Source organism: Schistocerca americana, chromosome 1 (genome assembly GCF_021461395.2).
Source record: "Schistocerca americana isolate TAMUIC-IGC-003095 chromosome 1, iqSchAmer2.1, whole genome shotgun sequence".
Lineage (NCBI taxonomy): Eukaryota > Metazoa > Arthropoda > Insecta > Orthoptera > Acrididae > Schistocerca > Schistocerca americana.
In genome coordinates, this window is record NC_060119.1 from 567,865,751 (window position 1) to 567,886,501 (window position 20,751).

A 20,751-nucleotide genomic window follows, 5' to 3' on the forward strand; every position below is an offset into this window, starting at 1 on the left:
GATGTTTTGTCAAGCGGATGTTCTCAACCTGGTGCGTTGGTGGGAGGATTGCATCAATGCTCACTGCGATTTTGCCTGATTGGCATGCTCGGTGATCGCCCCTTATAATTTTCATGTTTAAGGGTACAGTGATTACAAACAGGGACCAAGATCCACACTCCACACTTTTCAGCTACAAGTTAGTCACTATTACACTCTTGTAATTTTTATACAATTTTACGAGTGATTTTTCGCAGGGGTTGATGTCCAGTCACACAGGGTAAGGATGAATTTTATTAATTGCGTGATGTTTTGTAAGTGTGAGCTACAAAATTAATTTGTTATCATTTTCCAAAGTCAGATTACATTATGAAATTGTTTGTTGGATCATGCATTTATTTATAATAAGGCGTAGTTTCACTAAATCATGGTCTGGAGATAGTACTTGGATTAGTGGTTGAATCTCCTGAGATAGCAGCCCATTTGCAAACTGATGACACATTCCATGATCCTGAACTAAGATTCTATTGATTCCTTTACTAATTAAAGTTGCAGTTTATTTCAGTTAACTGTAATTGAACTCAGGTTGGAATGAACTTTGTACAGACATGTTGCCTTTCAGATCAGCCATCGCTAAACTGCAAATTCATATAAACACGACAGCAGAAGCGCTCGTAGGCTCAACAACAGCTAACCAAACCACTCAGTTCGTGGCCACTTTCCACAATGATCCAAGAAACATGTGTGGAGAGACATCTGGTAATATTTTAACATACTCGTAATCATTTTCTTGCCAAAGTAAATTTCGGGAACTTTCGGAAGCTATCTCGTATCTAAAACAGTCCTCCAAAGTGGAAGTAGTGGTAGTGAATTAAGGTAGGCATAGTAATATTGTAATAAACCACGTTCACAACATGGGAACATTGGATGAAACATGCTGATGCTTAAGGTACAATACTGAAGCTTTGACCATCATTTAATCTGACTTAAATCTGTAAGGAATGAAGAATAAAGGAGTAATATTGCATGTGTAAGTGTTAATTGCGGTCTCTTTATTTCAATCATTGCTGTACCTTGAATCCCGTCTTATGTGACAGTCATTTTGGGAAACATAATAGCGTTTGATGATAATATATTCAAAGAAATTATAAGTATAAAAAATGAAACTTTTATCGTTGAAGTAGTGGGAGTAGGAGTTCAGAAGGGACAAATGTTTAATTCCAAAACATTCGTCGTCATGCATATTTCCAATCTACATCTTTATTGATGACCAAAAAATCTTCGTATTTATTGAGTAATAACCATGTCAAGTGGCAACAGTTACGAGAATAGCAGTTCAGGCAGGGATGGGGGTCGCCTGGAAAGCAATGCTCTCGATGCCGCACTCGTTGGTCCCCCTGAGGATCTTGAAGTAGCCGGCGTCTCCCCAGTCGCCGCCCCAGCTGTTCTTGACGATCCAATACTTCTCTCCAGAGGCCTCGTCCACTCCGTATCCCACCAGCAGCACCGAGTGGCTCACGGACTGCACAGTGAGTGACACAGACGATTAAGCACTAATAAATAAATTATTCGTAATTACCTCACATTGTCAGAAGAAGAGTGATCTCTCTGTCATTGAAAAAACGCTTCCAAAATAGAAGATTCATTGCCCAGATCGCAGTTGATACATACCCTGACCAGTGGTTTCAGTGAAGTTATACTGCCATCTTCAGGTAATCGGATACATGAATTGTAAAGCACCCATGTGTGGTACATTGCCACCTGGCCACTGGAAACATGGAGCTAAACTCACAAAAAGACAGTCTCATGCAACAGAAAGTACACTAAAATGGAGGCCATAACTATATCAGCAAGGCACAAAGGCGTCATATACTCTGTGATAAAAGTATCCGGACACCCCCACAAAATACGTTTTTCATATTAGCTGCATTGTACTCCCAGGTACTCCATATCAGCGACTTCAGTGGTCATTAGACATCGAGAGAGCAGAACGGGGTGCTCCGTGGAACTCACGGACTTCGAACGTGGTCAGGTAATTGGGTGTCACTTGTGTCATATGCTTGTGCGCGAGATTTCCAGACTCCTAAACATCCCTAGGTCCACTGTTTCCGAAGTGATAGTGAAGTGGAAACGTGAAGCGACACGTACAGCACAAAAGCGTACAGACCGACCTCGTCTGTTGACTGACAGAAAGCGCCGACAGTTGAAGAGAGTCGTAATGTGTAATACGCAGACATCTATCCAGACCATCACACAGGAATTCCAAACTGCATCAGGATCCACTGCAAGTATTATGACAGTTAGGCGGTAGGTGAGAAAGCCGGCCGAGGTGGCCGAGCGGTTCTAGGCGCTACAGTCTGGAGCCGCGCGACCGCTACGGTCGCAGGTTCGAATCCTGCCTCGGGCATGGGTGTGTGTGATGTCCTTAGGTTAGTTAGGTTTAAGTAGTTCTACGTTCGAGGGGACTGATGACCTCAGCAGTTAAGACCCATAGTGCTCAGAGCCATTTTTTGGTAGGTGAGAAAACTTGGATTTAATGGTCGACCGACTGCTCATAAGCCACACTTCACACCGGTAAGCCAAACGACGCATCTCTTGGTGTAAGGAGCGGAAACACTGGACGATTGAACAGTGGAAAAACATTGTTTGGAGTGACGAATCATGGTACACTATGTGGCGATCCGATGACAGGGTGTGGGTACGGCTATGCCCGATGAACGTCGTCTGACAGTGTGTGTAGCGCCAACAGTGAAATTCGGAGGCTGTGGTCTTATGGTGTGGTCGTGTTTTTCATGGAGGGGGCTTGCATCCCTTGTTGTTTTGCGTGGCACTATCACAGCACAGGCCTACATTGATGTTTTAAGCACCTTCTTGCTTCCCACTGTTGAAGAGCAATTCTGGGATGGCGATTGCATCTTTCAACACGATCGAGCACCTGTTCATAATGCACGGCCTGTGGCGGAGTGGTTACACGATAATAACATCCCTGTAATAGACTGGTCTGCATAGAGTCCTATAGAACAGCTTTGGGATGTTTTGGAACGCCGACGCCGTGCCAGGCCTCATCGACCGACATCGATACCTCTCCTCAGTGCAGCACTCCGTGAAGAATGGGCTGCCATTTCCCAAGAAATCTTCCAGCACCTGATTGAACGTATGCCTGCGAATGTGAAAGCTGTTATCAAAGTTAAGTGTGGGCCAACTCCATATTGAATTCCAGCATTACCGATGAAGGGCGCCACGAACTTGTAAGTCATTTTCAGCCAGGTGTCCGGATACTTTTGATCACATAGTGTATATCAGATAGAGCGCATCCTTTGTTGTCAGATGCGCATATGTTGACAACCGGTTAATCAACACAGACACATCTAATTGCAGCGGACGTGCTTTATCTTATGTATTTGACACCTCTGTGTCTTGTTGATACAGTTATGACTTTCACTTTAGTGTACTTAGTGTTGCATGAGAGTGTCTTTCCTATGAGTTTAACTCCATTTTTTCAATGGCCGGATGGGAATGTACCACACATAGGGACTTCATAATTCAAATATCTGACTAGATGAAGATGGTAGTATAAGTTCACTGAAACTAGTAATCAGGATATATACCAATTGCGGTCTGGGTACTAGAACTTGTATTTTGGAAGCCATTTCACATAATTGAGTTATTCGCATTTGCTTATAGTATTTTGGTTCCTTCCATACAACTAAAAATGCTTAACGTTTCAGTGATAGGGCTCACAGACAAATAAATTGTTTTGAACGACTTCATGGTTACCTTTTACTCTAAATACTATTTCTTCGTAAAATCCAAGCTTGTGATTTCGGCCGTATGGCCATTACCAAATGGAGTACAGTGAAAATTGTGCTTCCGTACATACCAAAACTTGCAAAAATATCTGACATGCATATATGTCATCAGCCTTTTAATACTGAGCGTATGCACTTTATGATGACATACCGTAAACTTCAGATATCTTTTAAAGTTTTAACATGTACGGAAGCATAATTTTCGCAATAGTCCACTTGATAATGACCACGCCGCCATAATAAGAATAGTGTATTTCATGAATAAATAGTTTTTGATGTAAATGGCAACCATAACATCTAATAAGTAATATTAAGAATAGTGTTTTTTTATGCCTCTCTTCCACAGTGTGAGGGATTTTTTTGTGGTTGTAATAAAGTCTTATTTGGACCAGAGGCCTTTTGCTTTATTTAAAAAGTCCTGTGTGGTCCCTGTAACAACTATGACTTTGCTTATAAATCTTTTTACCAAGATCATAAACAGTTTTCATGTATAGTTTTATACTCACATGTTTGGGCCCCTACAGTAGTTCTACGTTTTCGTTTACACACGGATGTTAGATTTTTAGCACACCACAATGCACTGGCACACAGTATCTTCTCGTTTTCATGTTATTATTAATCGACATTCACTTCATGAACTTTGTGGGATTTGTATTGATCACGCGTCTTTTGTTTTCTTTATGTGGTTGTGGCAGAATCTGCCATTCCTCTTTGTTTCTTTTTTTAAAAACTAATTTGCGGTAAGTTCCCCTGTGACTAAACTTCTGAAATCATCGGTCCCTAGGCTTACACTCTACTTAATCTAACTTAAACTAACTTACGCTAAGGACAACACACACACCCTCGCCCGAGGGAGGACTCGAACCTCCGACGGGGGGAGCCGCACTAACCGTGGCAAGACGCCTTAGAATAGGAATAGCAGCCGCGCGGCTGCTATTCCTCCCTTCGTGTTCTACGCACGGTATATTCTATGTAGGCCTATACAATTATGTCTCTCTTTCTCTCTCTCTCTCTCTCTCTCTCTCTACTTTCTCTCCATGTGTGTGTGTGCGTGTGTGTGTGTGTGTGTGTGTGTGTGTGTGTGCGGGACCGTGCGTGCACCTAGAATCACACAGGAGAATGGTAGACAGTGCATATCCACAAAAACATCACGTTAATTTAAACAATAGGTTTCCGATGTCCTTAAATCGATTTATAAGCACGACCACAATTGTTACAGTGACCACTGAAGTCGCTTTCAATAAAAACCAGAAGCATCTGGTCCAAACGAGACTATTACAGTCGCAAAAGACGGAACAGGACACATGTTAATGAAAATGCGCTTTCATTTCGACGCACGGGTTTCGTTAAATTACTTTAAACATAGTTGGTCTACAATTAAACATTGGTTTGGTTGAAGATTCAAGAACAGTTCGTTCAGTAAGTTCTTGACGTATGATGAATTACTGCATTTTCGTCTGCTTTCCGTTTACGTTAAGGAAATTTCTGCTTGCACATTTTTCAAGGATTCTTGTAGTTGGCTCTGGTCTTTATGGTCTTGTTCCACGTTCACTTGCAGCACTACCCATTTCCTGTTATAACATTTGAGTAAATGTTTCATTATACCACAAATTGAACCATAGACCTGTTAGTGGATATCAATGTCGGATGTTCCACCATTCACCATTATGCCGTCTTGAACTCTGCTGGAGGAATGGCAGCCCATTCATCCTCAAGATGAACGCTGAAGTCTTGAGCGAAGTCGACGTCCCAACTAATCTCAAACGTGTTTCCTTGGGTTTAGGTCGGGGCTCTGGACAGGTTCAAATGGTTCAAATGGCTCTGAGCACTATGGGACTTAACATCTGAGGTCATCAGTCCCCTAGAACTTAGAACTACTTAAACCTAACTAACCGAAGGACATGACACACATCCATGCCCGAGGCAGGATTCTAACCTGCGACCGTAGCGGTCGCGCGGTCCCAGACTGTAGCGCCTAGAACCGCTCGGCCACTCCGGCCGGCCTCTGGACAGGCCAGCCCATCTCAAGAGTGTTATTGTCCACAAAGCAATGCCTCACAGATGTTGCTTTACGTTGCAGTGCATTATCACGCTGATACATTCGTTGCCTCCGAACTGTTGATATACTGTAAACAGTACACAATACTGGAAAATGTGATCACATCCTTCCGCTTTTAGCGTTTTCTTAAATGTAGGAAGAAATCGACATTCTAACCTCGAAAACTACCCCAATACCATAATACCATCTCCACCACAGTTCACTGTTTGGCGCTACGCATGATGGCAGGTAACATTCTCCCGGCATTCGCTACACCCAAATCTATTCATCGAATTGCTACAGGGCATAGTGTGATTCATCACTGCAAATCACTCGTTTTCAGTCATCCACTATCCAACGGCTTCGCTATTTACGCCATCTCAAGCATCGCTTAGAAGTGACCACAGAAATGCGTGACCTAAGAGGAGTTTCTCGACCACTGTACCACGTTCATTTTAAATCCTTACACACACTCATTGTTCTAGCTGAACTGCTGGAAGCACTTTGGAACTGGAAACTGATTCCTTCGGCTGATTTCGTGTGGTTTTTTTACCCTGTTCCTGTCCGTCGTTACACGAGATCTACCTGGTCTTGGTTGAGCTGTGGCTTGTCGTTAACATTTCCGCTTCACAATCGGAAATAGCCGACTTCGGGACTTTAGAAGAGTTTTAATGTCCCCGATTAATTTTTATCTCGGGTGACATCTAGTGACTAGCGCAGGTTGGAAGTCACTGAGCTGTCCTGACCCACCCGTCTTTCTGTTACTGCTTCTAATACCACCGCCTCCATATCTAGTGGTCGATTCCTAATTACATATGGGTGTTTGAACGTCTTTGATCAGATACTGTAATTTAGTTACACTCCAGTTCAAAGCGGTGTACGTTGTTGTCTCAATGCGAAAGGAACTGAAGTGAACGCCGAAAACAACTTCGCAGGGAGGTAAAAACAAGAAAGGAATGAAAGTACTGAAGGAAAACGTGACGGGACGTGCAAGCACGTGTTAATGGTGTGCGTAGGAGAGACCTGATGCCGAGTGGAGGAGTAGGGTTCAAGTATCTACCCAAAAGAAGTAAGGTGCACACAAGAAATGCCCCATTGATGATATGGATTAATGTCTTACCACCTACCAATTTACGCGATATTGTGAACAGTACATGAAAATGTCCAGACTCTGACAGCACTGCACTTCAAGCATAGCGAGAAAATCCTGAGAAAAATGGTTCTATCTGTGGGATTTGGTTTTAAAAGATGTCAGCTTAAAAGAATCAAGTGCGAAAGAGACTATATATTTTCAAAACAGGGAGGCTACATTTTCACGACAAAATCAATCATAAGAATTAAAATGTCCAGCGGTTCATGTAGACGAGACGTGAATTCAGACCCATCACAGTACGAATATATGCTCTGGAAATGATAGCGTGCGATTATTGTCAAATAAAAGTGTTGGTTTCTTATTTCCGTCTATGGTCACGTAATGTTATGTCCTGTCTGAGGACATAACACTTTGTGATCGTAGACGGAAATAAAGAAATTTATTCTGCACTTTGCCAGAGTGGCCCTGCGGTTTTAGGCGCTACAGTCTGGAACCGAGCGCCCGCTCCGGTCGCCGGTTCGAATCCTGCCTCGGGCATGGATGTGTGTGATGTCCTTAGGTTAGTTAGGTCTAATTAGCTCCAAGTTCTAGGGGACTGATGACCTCAGAAGTTGAGTCCCATGGTGCTCAGAGCCATTTGAACCATTTTTTATTCTGCACTTTCCGGATCACTGTTCGAGTCGTGACCATCTCGCCGCTTGTGAAAAAAGTGCTGCTCATTGCCTAATTTTCAGGGCATTTACTCATTGGCATGTAGCTTGTGAGTGTGTCCTAACCTTCCCCCCTCCCCCCCCCCCCCCCCCCCCCCCACCGCCCACCCAGTTACGTGGTGCTATCATCGCTTTCCCGTTTTACCTGCTAAATATGATGTTCGTTCTTAAAAAAAAATACTGTTTTGTTCTGTGACTGGTTCTCAAATAATAAAAATACAATCATAAACAAAAAATGTAGTACACACTCAACAGACTCTGAGCATGATAACATTTCTAGATGTAGAAAGGAAACCCCTTTTGGAAATTTATGAAATCGTAAAATTACTACAGCTCATTCTGTCGTAAAATTACTTTCAATTCGATAAGGAAATAAGCACACAGGAAGAGCGGGCAGCAATGGGAAATTGTATAGCAGGTACTACCGCAGACATATTTCTTAATGTGCTAGGAGAACAATTTTTCACCTCCAGTTCTGCTTCCCTCAACAAAATTATCTCTGACTACCTTAGATCTAATTTATTTATCAACATATCGCGTCAATGGAACGATCTGTCATTTGACAAATGTTAAAGAGTAACACGAAATTTCTATAGAAGGTAAATTCCTAACCTATATTAACATCGCGGTAAATAAAAGTAATTACGTTCCAAGATGTTTTATGGACATCACTCTATCTAGACGTAAGTACAACATAAGATAAAAATCTTACAGAACAGTTACATAGACGTAGAATTAAATGTTTCTTAAATGTAACGTTAACAGGAGCACTTTAACACCAGTTTTTTTACTTCTTCCTTTACAAATGGTTGGTGAAAGCCTACAACACTAAAAACAACAGAATTGCATCTAAAATAACCTTTTTCTGCTGCCACTCACAATTTCCCTTATGTTTCTCTTTTGCACGACACATTTCGGAAAATGATTCTCATTTTCAAGAACGTTTTTCGTATATTACATTTTTTCGATGTGTGAGGGGCCATATTGTTCCATTACCTTTACTGTAATACGAGGTGCGACAGTAAAGTAATGAGACTGATGTGAAAAAAATGTTGCTTACCGTTTCAGTCAAGTTTACTGTTGTCTCCTTCAAAGTAATGCCCTTCTGATTGTACACACATTTTCCAGCGCTTCTGCCACTGATGGAAACATTTCTGGAACTCATCTTCTGTAATATCCTCCAAGACCCTCGTCACAGCTTTTTGGATATCTTGTGTTTTTTGAAAATTGTGTCCAATGACCGCCGTTTTGACTCTTGGAAATAGAAAAAAGTTGCACGGAGCGATATCTAGTGAACAAGATGGCTGTGGTAGTACTGAAATCTGTTTTGAGGTTAAAAATTGCTGTACTGACAGAGCAGTATGGGATGGTGTATTATCGTAATGCAGAATCCAATGGTCACCGATGTTGGCACGGACACGAAGAACTCTTTTACGAAGTCTTTCTAAAATTTCTTTGTAGTAATATTGGATAACTGTTAGTCCAGGAGGCACCCACTCTTTACGAACAATTCCCTTGGAATCAAAGAAGCACACAAGGATGCATTTCACTTTTGACTTTGACATGAGACCTTTTTTTCGTCTGGGTGATCCTTGTGAGCACCATTGCGAACTTTGGCATTTTGTCTCTGGATCGTGCTGAAAAAAAACAACTTTCATCACCAGTGATAACACGGCTCAACAGTTCTGGATTGATTTCCGTTTGCTCTAATAGATCGGCTGCCACATTTTTCCGTGTTTCTCGCTGTTGTGGTGTGAGATTTTTGGGGACCATTTTTGCAAAATCTTTCTCACACCAAGATCTTCAGTTATTATTAGACGAACCGTTTCTCGGTTGATGTTCGTTCTTCTGTTATCATTTTCACGGATAACCTTCGATCGGACCGTACGAGCTCACGCACCCTGGCCAAGTTGACATCCGTCCGTGAGGTTGATCGTCGTCCACTGTGGTCTTCATCTTCAACATTCGTTCTGGCTTCACTAAACATTTTATGCCAACGAAAAACTTGAGCTCTTGGCATAACCTCCTCTCCAAAAGCCTTCTGAAGCTTACCGTAAGTTGTCGCCACGTTTTCACCCAATTTAACGTAAAAAGAAATGGCATACCGTTGGGCAATATTATGCGGTTCCATTTCCGTGACGAGAGACACAAACACGTGTTAACTTATTACAGCACAACTCATGACTTAGCAGTTACATCGATGTGTCGCTTGGACTAGAAGCAGCTTATAGACCAAGGTCAAAGATATTGTGCTCACGCCACACCTTGCAAAGAAAATCAGTCTCATTACTTTATTGTCGCACTTCGTATGTAAACACGCGTAATTTTGTAAGAAATGATCGATCTTCACATAGAGATAATTGCGAATTTTTAAAGTGAATTTCTTAATATGCACCAATAACATCTTTAAGAAAAGAAACTGATAGTGATACATGGAAATAAGTACTTTCGTAAATATGGACCATAATGTATGGTCTGCACAGATTTTGTTTTTGTTTAATGGAATTAGTATTTTGTTACACCCATTGCTGATTTGCAAATCTATGTGCTTTAAAAGAGTTAGCAATATTTCATACCCCCTGCCAGTCTTTGCATATTTAAAATGTTCCAGCGGTTTTAATCTAATTTCATGTACGGAATTAAAAAAAAAAAGAAGTTCTAAGTTCTAGGCGACTGATGATCTCAGAAGTTAAGTCGCATAGTGCTCAAAGCCATTTGAACCCTTTTTTGGCAAATCGGGATAAGTGGTTCTATGGTTATCACAGTCAGTCTTAAACACCTGGTACTGAATTCTCCCATCTCAAACTGATATTCCTGTACATGGAATCATATCTCAACTTGGTACATATTTTGTCGTCGGAAATGATTAGCTTGCATATTAATTACAACAGAAATTATTCTATACGTTTATATTAGGTATACTGAAGAATTAATGTATTGAAGATCCGTTTCTTTTTCAACGCAGTTCTGACAAAGCTGATTTGTCGTGGTGACTGTTAAATTGTTTCTTTTATTTTATTCACAAATGCCACACTTTATAAACTTATTACTTTAATTAAGCCGATAAAATCACGGTCTTTCTCGACTGTACTTTCGTCCAATAAACCATTCTGCTTTCATAATGAAACATTGTTATAAATCTATTTCACCCCATTAGTGGCTGAATTTCCAGAACTCTGAGACATATATGTTTTTTATTTCTAACCGAGAAGTCAAATATCACTTTTCATAGGTATAGCTTTAGAAATGTCTTAGTAGTTCTTTAATAGTGATTTATTTTCCAAAAAAAATCACCCACAATTTCACCACCTTTGGGGTTGAATTTCCAACAATTCAGAAACGTATTTTTTTTTTTAATTTCTGTCCGAGGAACCAAATACCAATTTTCGTATTTATAGCTTTAAAATTGTCATAATAGCGACATATTTCCAAAAACCTTTCATCCTCTGTTTCACCATCTTTGGGGTGGAATTTCGAAAAATCTATTCTGAAACGATGCCCATAGTGTAAGTTCAACTCTCTCGCCAAATTTTAAGTTTCTATCTCCAGCAGTTTGAATTGTGCGATGATGAGTCTGTGAGTCAGGACGTTTCCTTTTATGTGTAAAAAGTACTAGGTTATTGAGAAAAATACCCTGTGTAGAAAGAATAGTATATCATTCTCTCTATAGCGTTATCTTTGTTGACTACATGTAAAAGTATCTGTATGACTTTTGTTTTTGTACTTCCGCTGTTCTGAACCTATACTGTGCACGGTAAATTGTATGTGATTAACATGTATGAGTTTCTCTGTAAGTGGACAACAAGAAAACCGTAAGTAAGAGTTTTTTTCCAAATTCACCGTGAACTCTTTATCAATATCGATCACTACTTACAATATTGGCCGGCCGCTGTGGACGAACGGTTCTAGGCGCTACAGTCTGGAACCGCGCGACCGCTACGGTCGCAGGTTCGAATCCTACCTCGGGTATGGATGTGTGTGATGTCCTTAGGTTAGTTAGGTTTAAGTAGTTCTAAGTTCTATGGGACTGATGACCTCAGATGTTAAACTCCATAGCGCTCAGAGCCATTTGAACCATTTTACAATATTGCTTTTGTTTATACAGGGTGAACATTAATAAAACCGACAAACTGCAGGTACGAATTCTGACCGGAAATGTATCTTTGCCCAGTAGATGGCGATGATGAATGAAAGAAATTCGTCCCTGCAGTTTGTCGGTTTTATTAATGTTCACCCAGTATATTACAGTAAAGGCAACAGCATAATACAGCAGCTCATACATCGAAAACTTTACGAACAAATTACATAACATACGAAAAACGTACTTGAAATGGAAACCATTCCCAGAAACGCTTCGTGCAAAAGACAAATAAGAAGAAAGACTTGACTGGTAGCAGAAAAATGTTATTTTATAAACAGAAGGTACCAGCTTACCTCACAAATATTTTGTAAAGAGGAAGTTAATTGCGACATTAATAGGGTACGGGCGTCAACGTGTACTACTCACCACGAGCGGATTGAAGTCCGACCTGGTGGTGGACTCGACGTGCTTATAGACGCCACTCGTGTAGGCCCGGAAGTCGTCGTAGACCATGAAGTCCACAGAGAGTGGACCGTTCTGTATCAGCGCCTCCTGCATCAGCACCTCATTGCAGCCACCGTAGTAGCCTGCAAGCGAAACCCAAACTCAGTTCCCCAAACTCACCAGAACAATACACAGGCTGTTTCAAAAATATTCATACCATTTCACAACAGCATAATTACTAAGCGAATGAAGACATTAACTTCTGGTGATTTTTAACTTATGTGTAGTGTGTTGCGGCACACTCCAGCGGTGTCAAACTGTTGTCGTCGCATCTGGATTGGACAGATTACATCTTAGCGAGCCTTTCAGGCTATAAAAATATTTCTATATAAAGTAATTAATATTAATTATAATTTATTTGCGATTGTATATGTGTTGCGAGGGCGGGCAAGAGATACCAAACAAACAGTCTTCGCACATATTATAAAAGTAGGTGTATTTAAGTATCTCTGTACCATATCTCCTCCTAAACCACTGGATCCATTGCAGTCTAACTTGGTACACATACAACTTACTGTCTGGAAAGAACCGATGTGGATGTAAGAACCACCTACCACTTAAAAGGTTGGGTGAGTGGGATGAAAAAGAAACCTAGCTCACGATTTGCAAATAGCCAGACTACATTCATCCAGTATTTGAGACTGAGAGCACTTAGTGAGTTGCAACAAACTTTACACATAAGTTCAAACCTGCAGGAGACTTTTTGTCGCTGACATCCCCCACAAAAAGGTGAAAAATAAAATGTATATCGCTGTTCGTGCAGTAAAACGCACGCATCAGGCATAACCTTTCAATGTATTGCTTCTTTACTACTAACTCTATTTGCAACATAAGTTACGAACAATATTCATATTCACATATAACACAAAATGTACTTATGATGCTTTGATTTATTACTTCTTTACTACCAACTCTATATTCACAACATGTTTAGTAGATAATAACCACATATACCACTGAATGTACCTGAAAAGTTTATATCATTGTAAGTCACATAGTTCAGGAGATATGACGCCATAAATGTATACGTAGCTCAATGTCACGTCAAACAGTCACTGTACAGTGAAATTCGTTAGAGATACAGGTGAAATATGTGTACAAATACATGTGAAATGTGTTAAAAATAAGTGAAATATAAGTGACATGTGCGTACACTGGAAAGCCACAGGAAGAAGGATCAGATGGACAGAGAGAAAGGTAGGAGGAGATGAACAGTGAGGCTGGATGTGAGCAGAGAGAGGATGAGGATTAAATGGACAGAGTGTGGACAGTGGTGAGGAAAAGATGGACAAAGAGAGAGGGGAGGAGATGGATTTAGAGGGCGAATGAGGACGGATTTAGAGAGGAGCCATGGGGTGGACAAAGGAGCAGATGTACTGTGGGGGGGGGGGGGGGGGGAAAGAGATGGACATACGGGGGAGAGATGGAAATAGAAAGCAGAGCAAGAAATGGATATAGCGGTGGGAAGAGGGAATGGACAGAGGGAGGAGGAGCATAGGTACAGAAGGGGGAGTACCAGATGGACAGAGAGTGGGGATGCAGGAGGTGGACAGATTGGGCGAGGAGAACGGGTAGAGAGGGGGACGAAGAGATAGACAGAGAGAATGGGAAGGAGGGCATGGGTTCATAGAAGATGAGAATAAATACTTAGCCGGGAACGCCGGACACTCATCTAGTTGCCCACACATTTTACCGGTACTGATTGCTATTAAATCAGAAGTTGGCAGTTTTCGCCTGGCTGGCGTTTTTCAATGTGAGGGACCTCTTCTCTGTGCCCACTTTGAACAGTCCTTTGCGCATAGATACACTAGAGATGTGCCAGAGAAGCGATCCTGACCCTTAGAGGAGGACAATGCTAGCTAGCTAACCTAACTTTGCAGCCTACCCAAAACTGTGCGAATTAGCACTCTTGGGTTGGCTATAAAAGTGGGGCCTTTTGCGCATAGGTCGTTTTCTCCGAAACGCGAGTCGTTAAATAACTCTTACAGCAATAGCTCTACCTTACTAGGACCCGTCTTCGTCCGCCATTAAGGCGTATATCCATGGCTCGTACAGTCAGTCTCCAAACCATATGGACCCAGTTCAGATGCCATGTGAAGGCGGTTTCACAGAGTGTTACAATCACAAAGACGTCGCTCTAACACTACTGATTAGTCGGAGAATCAATGCATGGTCTTGCTGACCGCTAGTTATGACAATCAAACCATACGAAATTATGATGGCCACTCGTATTTGAGACGTTAACTGGACCACTGTCGTCGCCATGTTGCTGCTAGGGTAACCTACTTCGTTCTGCTGCTGTGTACCATCGTTAGACAGTATCTCTTTTGCTCACCCTAAATTACATGTTTCATTTGTTCCTTTTGCAAGTTTTCTCTAATCATCTATGTGTGTAGTTCTTCTTGACTGACTTGGAGTTGTAATCACTGTCTTGTATTCCGGCACTTTTGCCACAGTAACTTTTCACTTTGTGTGTGTTTCATTGTCAACGTAATTGTGTTTTCTTTTCAAATTACAGCTATTTAAGTAGTCTGTAGTCGATTATCATTTCAGTAGAGTTATGCTATTCCCTTTTGACGTTAATCTGTCATCAAGCTGGATCTACTTCTCTGTGGCTGTGTAGATAAGGTTGAATTACCCCTGTTAAAAGAAATCAGTTAGATGCCTTAGGTTCTGGCAGGATAGAGGAAGGTAGAGGGTGCTTCTTTTCAAATCACACACAGCTCGGAAAGCGGTTCAGCAATTTCACAATAGGACTCCAAAGATTTTATTTTCAAAACATCCATGCAATACTCCTACTCCTGTAGCACTATGCGAGCCGTCGAGTTGGACGAATATTAACAGCGTCACATGGCGCCACACAGTTTGTTATGAAACTGAGGACATGTTAGGGATTTGATACGGAACTCGTTACAAGCAGACGATAAAAAATCGTGTGGCAACCACAGCTCCCCAACATCGTCCCTCTCACCCTTATGAGTACTTTGATACGGCCTGCCGTCATTTCTGCCCCTATGGCAATCTCTTCATCTCAGAGCAGCACATACACCCAACATCGTCTATTATACGCGGTATATATTCCGGTTTCTGCCTACAGATCTCTAGTGCAATGCAAGTTATTCATTGATTACTTACCATATGTCATATCACCCTGCCCCTTCTCCGTATTAATGTTTTACAAATGCTTCTCTCCTCGCCAATTGTCCAGAGAACCTCCCGATTTGTCATCATTTCATCTACCTTTCAACATACTTCTACAGCACGTCTCAAATGCTTCGGTTACTTTCTTTTCTGATTTTTCCACAGTCCATGATTCACATCTATGCGTTGCTGTGCTTCAAAAGTATGTTTTCAGAAATTTCTTCCTCAAATTAAGAACAATTTTTGATACTCGTGGACCTCCCTATAAGGAGTGCCCTCTTTGGCTGTGTTGGTCTGCTTTCCATGTCCTCCTCAGTTCGCCCGTCACGTGTTACTTTGTTTCCTGTTTCCATGGTAGCATAATTTCTTCACCTCGTCTGCTTCGTGGACCCCAATTTTGATCAGTTTCTCGCTATTCTCATTTCTGCTATTTCTCGTCTTACCCCTCGTTCTATTCATTGCTTTCCTCGCCGATTCTGCGGAGACCCACATCTTTTCTCACTTCTTTTCAGCGCCCTTCTCTTCTTTTTTTAATTTTCTCCCGTCCACTCACTTCCACAGAATTTTGTGTTCAGCTTGAACGTGCTCTAAAATATCGTTCTCAAAATTTAAGCGTTGTATAATATGAGAGATCAGACTGTCTGTATTCTGAGCAGCTGAGTTCCGACACGGACGAGTTAACGTCGAAGCACAAGGCAGACTGAAGATGGATCTGGAAGAAACGCAGGACACTGTCCTTTTCAAAGGAACAATCCCTGCAATTGCCTTAAATGGTTTAGGGAAAGAAAGAAAAATCTGCACACAGACATCCCGTTGGAAATCTGAACAGCTGCCCCCCGGCTGAGGGAATCTGGTGGAGAACATGCAGCGAATGGCGGTCGCATTACTTGTCAGGTTCCATCCGGACTCAGCATGACAGGCATGTGCAGCCTCCATGAGAGAAATGTTACAAATAATATCCCGTGCGTTGCTAACGATGCAGGAAAAGGAGACATTTCATAAAAGACAGAGGTACACATAATGCCCACCGCCAGAGACGATAAGGTAGCTTGTACAGTGTACGTATATACGAAAAGGATTGCTCACCGCCAATGAATTCGTAGGCAGAGGAGTAGTGACGCGTACAGGTGACGTTAGTGGAACATTCCGTGTTGCTGCCGACATATGGGCTGCACGACTCCTCCACGAGACCGTAATCCTGCACGAAGGAGAAAAAACATATTAAAGTAATTACGGCAGCTAAAATCTTACTGCACAAACAACATCATTTTAGGCCAGACAAAGGCGATAAATATGTTAGACAAGCCACATCCTAAAGACAGGCCGTAACTTCAGATTTCGTGGCACCATACAGTTGCTCCACACACGACCTACAACCTGGTCCATGGACCTCATGGAGAAACTATAAATGCAATATATGCAAATAAGATCAAGACAGAAGCAAGATACTAAGTGAAGTAACGAAATTTAAGATGAAATATTTTCTCAGCAATCTGATCGATCGGATGAATAAATACCGAGTGCACAAATACATTTTATGTGGTAGTAATTGACTATGTTTAGTAAATATGTAATTCACCTACTATAAACTATTAATTCATGGAGAACAGAAAGCATTTTCACGCAGTTTCAATATTTTTTTCATGCCAAAACATCAACAGAACTCCTATTCGACTTCATACGTAATTATGTGTTGATCGTTTTGTAATAAATGATATCAAAATGTCAGCAATAGCCCTTATCTCAAGTACGTACGAGTATGTGCACAAAGTAAGTTCCGTTTGGTTATATAAAACAAACGTGTACAAATACAGAAAAAATATTTATTGCACAAAAATCTATAACTATTAAACAACTTTTCTACATAGCTTCCGAAATGTTGTAGGCACTTGTCACAGCGTGGCACAAGTTTTTGTGTGCCTTATTCATAGAATCCTGCCAGAACCTAAGGCATCTAACTGATTTCTTTCAACAGGGGTAATTCAACCTTATCTACACAGCCACAGAGAAGCAGATCCAGCTTGATGACAGATTAACGTCAAAAGGGAATAGCATAACTCTACTGAAATGATAATCGACTACAGACTACTTAAATAGATGTAATTTGAAAAGAAAACACAATTACGTTAACAATGAAATACACACAAAGTGAAAAGTTTTAACCATGTGGTAACATGTTCTTTCAGCTCGTCATCATCGTTGAATTGTTGACCACCAAGAACAGATTTTAGGTGTAAGAAGAGATGAAAGTCGCTAGGAGCGAGGTTCGGGCTGTACAGAGGATAATCAAACGCGTCCCAGTGAAATTCCTGTAAGAGTTTTTGGTCCAATTCGGGGTATGAGGTCGGGCATTATCGTGGAAAAAAACAACACCTTTTGACAGTAATCCTCGGCGCAATTTCTTAATGGTTTCGCAGTAACCATGTGCATTGATTGTTTGGCCTCGTGGTAAGAAAACAATCAGCAAAATGCGTTTTCTGTCCCAAAGAACGGTGCACTTGACTTTTCGAGGTGTCAATATTTGCTTACGCTTAACCTTCTTTGGGGATGAAGTGTGCCTCCATTCCACTGATTGTCGTTTTGTTCCAGGGGTGTGGTACGATACCCAAGTTTCATCCCCCGTGAGTATCTGAGAAAGAAAACCATCGGCTACTTCATTGTAGCGTGTCAAAAACTGAAGTGCACTGCCCATCCGTTGTTTTTTGTGTTCAGTAAGAATATTGGGTACCCAACGTGAGCAAAGTTTTCGAAATTTCACTTTTTAAGTAGCAATTTCATGAATTAGTGGTCATGAGATTTGCGGAACTTCCATAGCAAGGGCACTAAGTGTAAACTTACGGTTGTGCTTAATCTTCTCTTCAATTTTGTGAACCAGTTCATCAGTAACCATAGACGGGCGTCTACTTCGTTCTTCATCGTGCACTTGATCATGTCCTCCATTGAACAGTCTGACCCATCTTCTAACCATTGAATCACTTATAGCATTTTGTCCGTAAACCTCACAGATTTGTGATTAATTTCCTTTGGTTTAACTTTCTTTGCATTTAAAAAAAGAATCACAGATCTGATTTCACACGTGGCGGCATTTTCAATTACGGCTGACATTATAAAGAAGCACTGCAAAGCACACGTCGGCAGCAGCGATCTGAAAATGGCGAACCTGTCTTCTCCTTGAGTCAGAGTAACTGCCGCGCAAGCTCGGAACTGCTATCGTAGCGCTGCCGCGGATAGAAATACGTAGATACGGAACTTACTTTGTGGACGACACTCGTATATTAGCACACACACTGAGGTGACGGAAGTCATGGGGTACTTCTTAATATCGTGTCAGTCCTTGTTTTGCCCGACGTAGTGCAGCAGTTCGACAGGGCATGGACTCCACAAGTCGTTGCAAAGTGTTGTTGATGGAGGATTCTGTGCACAAAACGACCTCTCGATTATGTCCCATGTCGGGCAACTTGGCGGGCCATATCATTCTCTCGAATTGTCCAGACTGTTCTTCAAACCAATCGCGAACAACTGTGGCACGGTGACATGGTGCATTGTCGTGCATAAAAGCCGCGTGGGGTAGCTGCGCAGTCTTGGGCATCTTGCCATGGTTCGCGCGCGGTCCCCCTTGTCGGAGGTTCGAGCCCTCCATCGGGCACGGGTGTGTGTGTTGCCCTTAGTGTAAGTTATTTTAGGTTAGATTAAGTAGTGTGTAACGCTAGGGACCGATGACCTCAGCAGTTTGGTCCCATAGGAACTTACCACAAATTTCCTTTCCTTTCCATCCATAAAAATTCCATCGTTGTTTGAGAACATGACGTCTACGAACGGCTGATAACGGTTTCCAAGTAGCCGAACATAACCATCTCCAGTCAATGATCAGTCCATTCCATGTAAACACAGCCCACTCCATTATGGAGGCAGCACCAGCTTGCACAGTGCCTTGTGACAACTTGAGTCCATGGCTTCGTGACACCTGCGCCACATCCGAACCTTATCGTGAGCTCTTACCAACTGAAATTTGGACTCATCTGACCAGGCCACGGTTTTCCAGTGTCTAAAGTCCAACTGACATGGTCACGAGCCCAGGACAAGCGCTGCAGGCGATGTCGTGCTGTGGTTTGCTGCCATAGCTCACTATCGCCAAATTTCGTAGCACTGTCCTAACGGATACGTTCGTCGTACGTGTTGCACTGATTTCTGCGGTTATTTCACTCAGTGTTGCTTGTCTGTTAGCACTGACTACACACACGCCCAGTTCTCGGTTGTTAAGTGAAGGCCATCAGCCACTGCGTTGTCTGTGATGAGAGATAATGCTCGAAATTTGGTAGTCTCGGTACGCTCTTGACACTGTGAATCTCGGAATATTGAATTCCGTAACGGTTTCCGAAACAGAATGTCCCATACGTCTAGTTCGAACTACCACTCCGAGTTCAAAGTCTGTTAACTACTGTCCTGCGGCCATAATTAAGAGTTACGTCTTTTCACCTGACTCACCAGAGTACAAATGACAGTTCCGCCAATGCTCTGCTCTTTCATACCTCGGTCCGCCCCGATAGCTGAGTGGTCAGCGTGGCGGTCTGTCACGCCAAGGGGCCCGGCTTCGATGCCCGGCTGGTTCAAAAATGGTTCAAATGGCTCTGAGCACCATGGGACTTAACATCTGTGGTCATCAGTCCCCTAGAACTTAGAACTACTTAAACCTAACTAACCTAAGGACATCATCACACACATCCATCCCCGAGGCAGGATTCGAACCTGCGACCGTAGCGGTCACCCGGTTCCAGACTGAAGCGCCTAGAACCGCACGGCCACACCGGTCGGCTTTCCCAGCTGGGTCGAGGATTTCTCCGCTCAGGGACTGGGTGTTGTGTTGTCCTCATTATCATTTCATTTCATCATCATCAGTGGAAGGCAACGGGAAACCACCACTGTAATCACTTCCCTAGACGCTCATGCGGTGGACCTCTCTGACGAGGCTTCCCCCAAGACAAGACCAGCCGTAAGGCAGAACACAAAGTTTAAGTTCATATCTTGTGTATGGGATACTGCCACTATCTGCATATGTGGATATCGCTATCCCATGACTTTTGTCACCTCAGTATAAGTACAATATAAAAACTTTACTACAGGGTGACCTAACTTCACGAAAAAATTTCGGATGTTGTTTAGAGACATTTTCTGAGTATTTTGGTATCAGAGACTCGTGACTCCAGCGGTTCGTTACAGAGTAATGATGTAATAATGATTTATTCTGGTTCTTACTGCAGTTACCTTTGTGTCTGTGAAAATATTTTCACAACAGTGATAAAGCCTGTAAATTCGTCACCAAAACGGACAAAACAGAGTACTGCAACAAACCGCAGACCCTCTTAGTGAACTGATGCCCGAGGTGCACATCGGCCATC

At 42.1% G+C, this 20,751-nt stretch overlaps 1 protein-coding gene across 1 annotated transcript in view; it reads right to left on the reverse strand.

The window, feature by feature from the left end:
* Positions 1-1,010: 1,010 nt before the first annotated feature.
* LOC124624995 (dipeptidyl peptidase 1-like) overlaps positions 1,011-20,751 on the reverse strand; it is a 65,844-nt gene continuing 46,103 nt past the window's right edge. The window contains exons 8-10 of the mRNA XM_047149143.1: positions 16,442-16,553; positions 12,137-12,297; positions 1,011-1,501 (exon numbers count right to left, since the gene is read on the reverse strand). Of these exons, the coding sequence (XP_047005099.1) occupies positions 1,316-1,501; positions 12,137-12,297; positions 16,442-16,553 (459 nt within the window). The 3' untranslated portion in view covers positions 1,011-1,315. The remainder of the gene's footprint in view (positions 1,502-12,136; positions 12,298-16,441; positions 16,554-20,751) is intronic.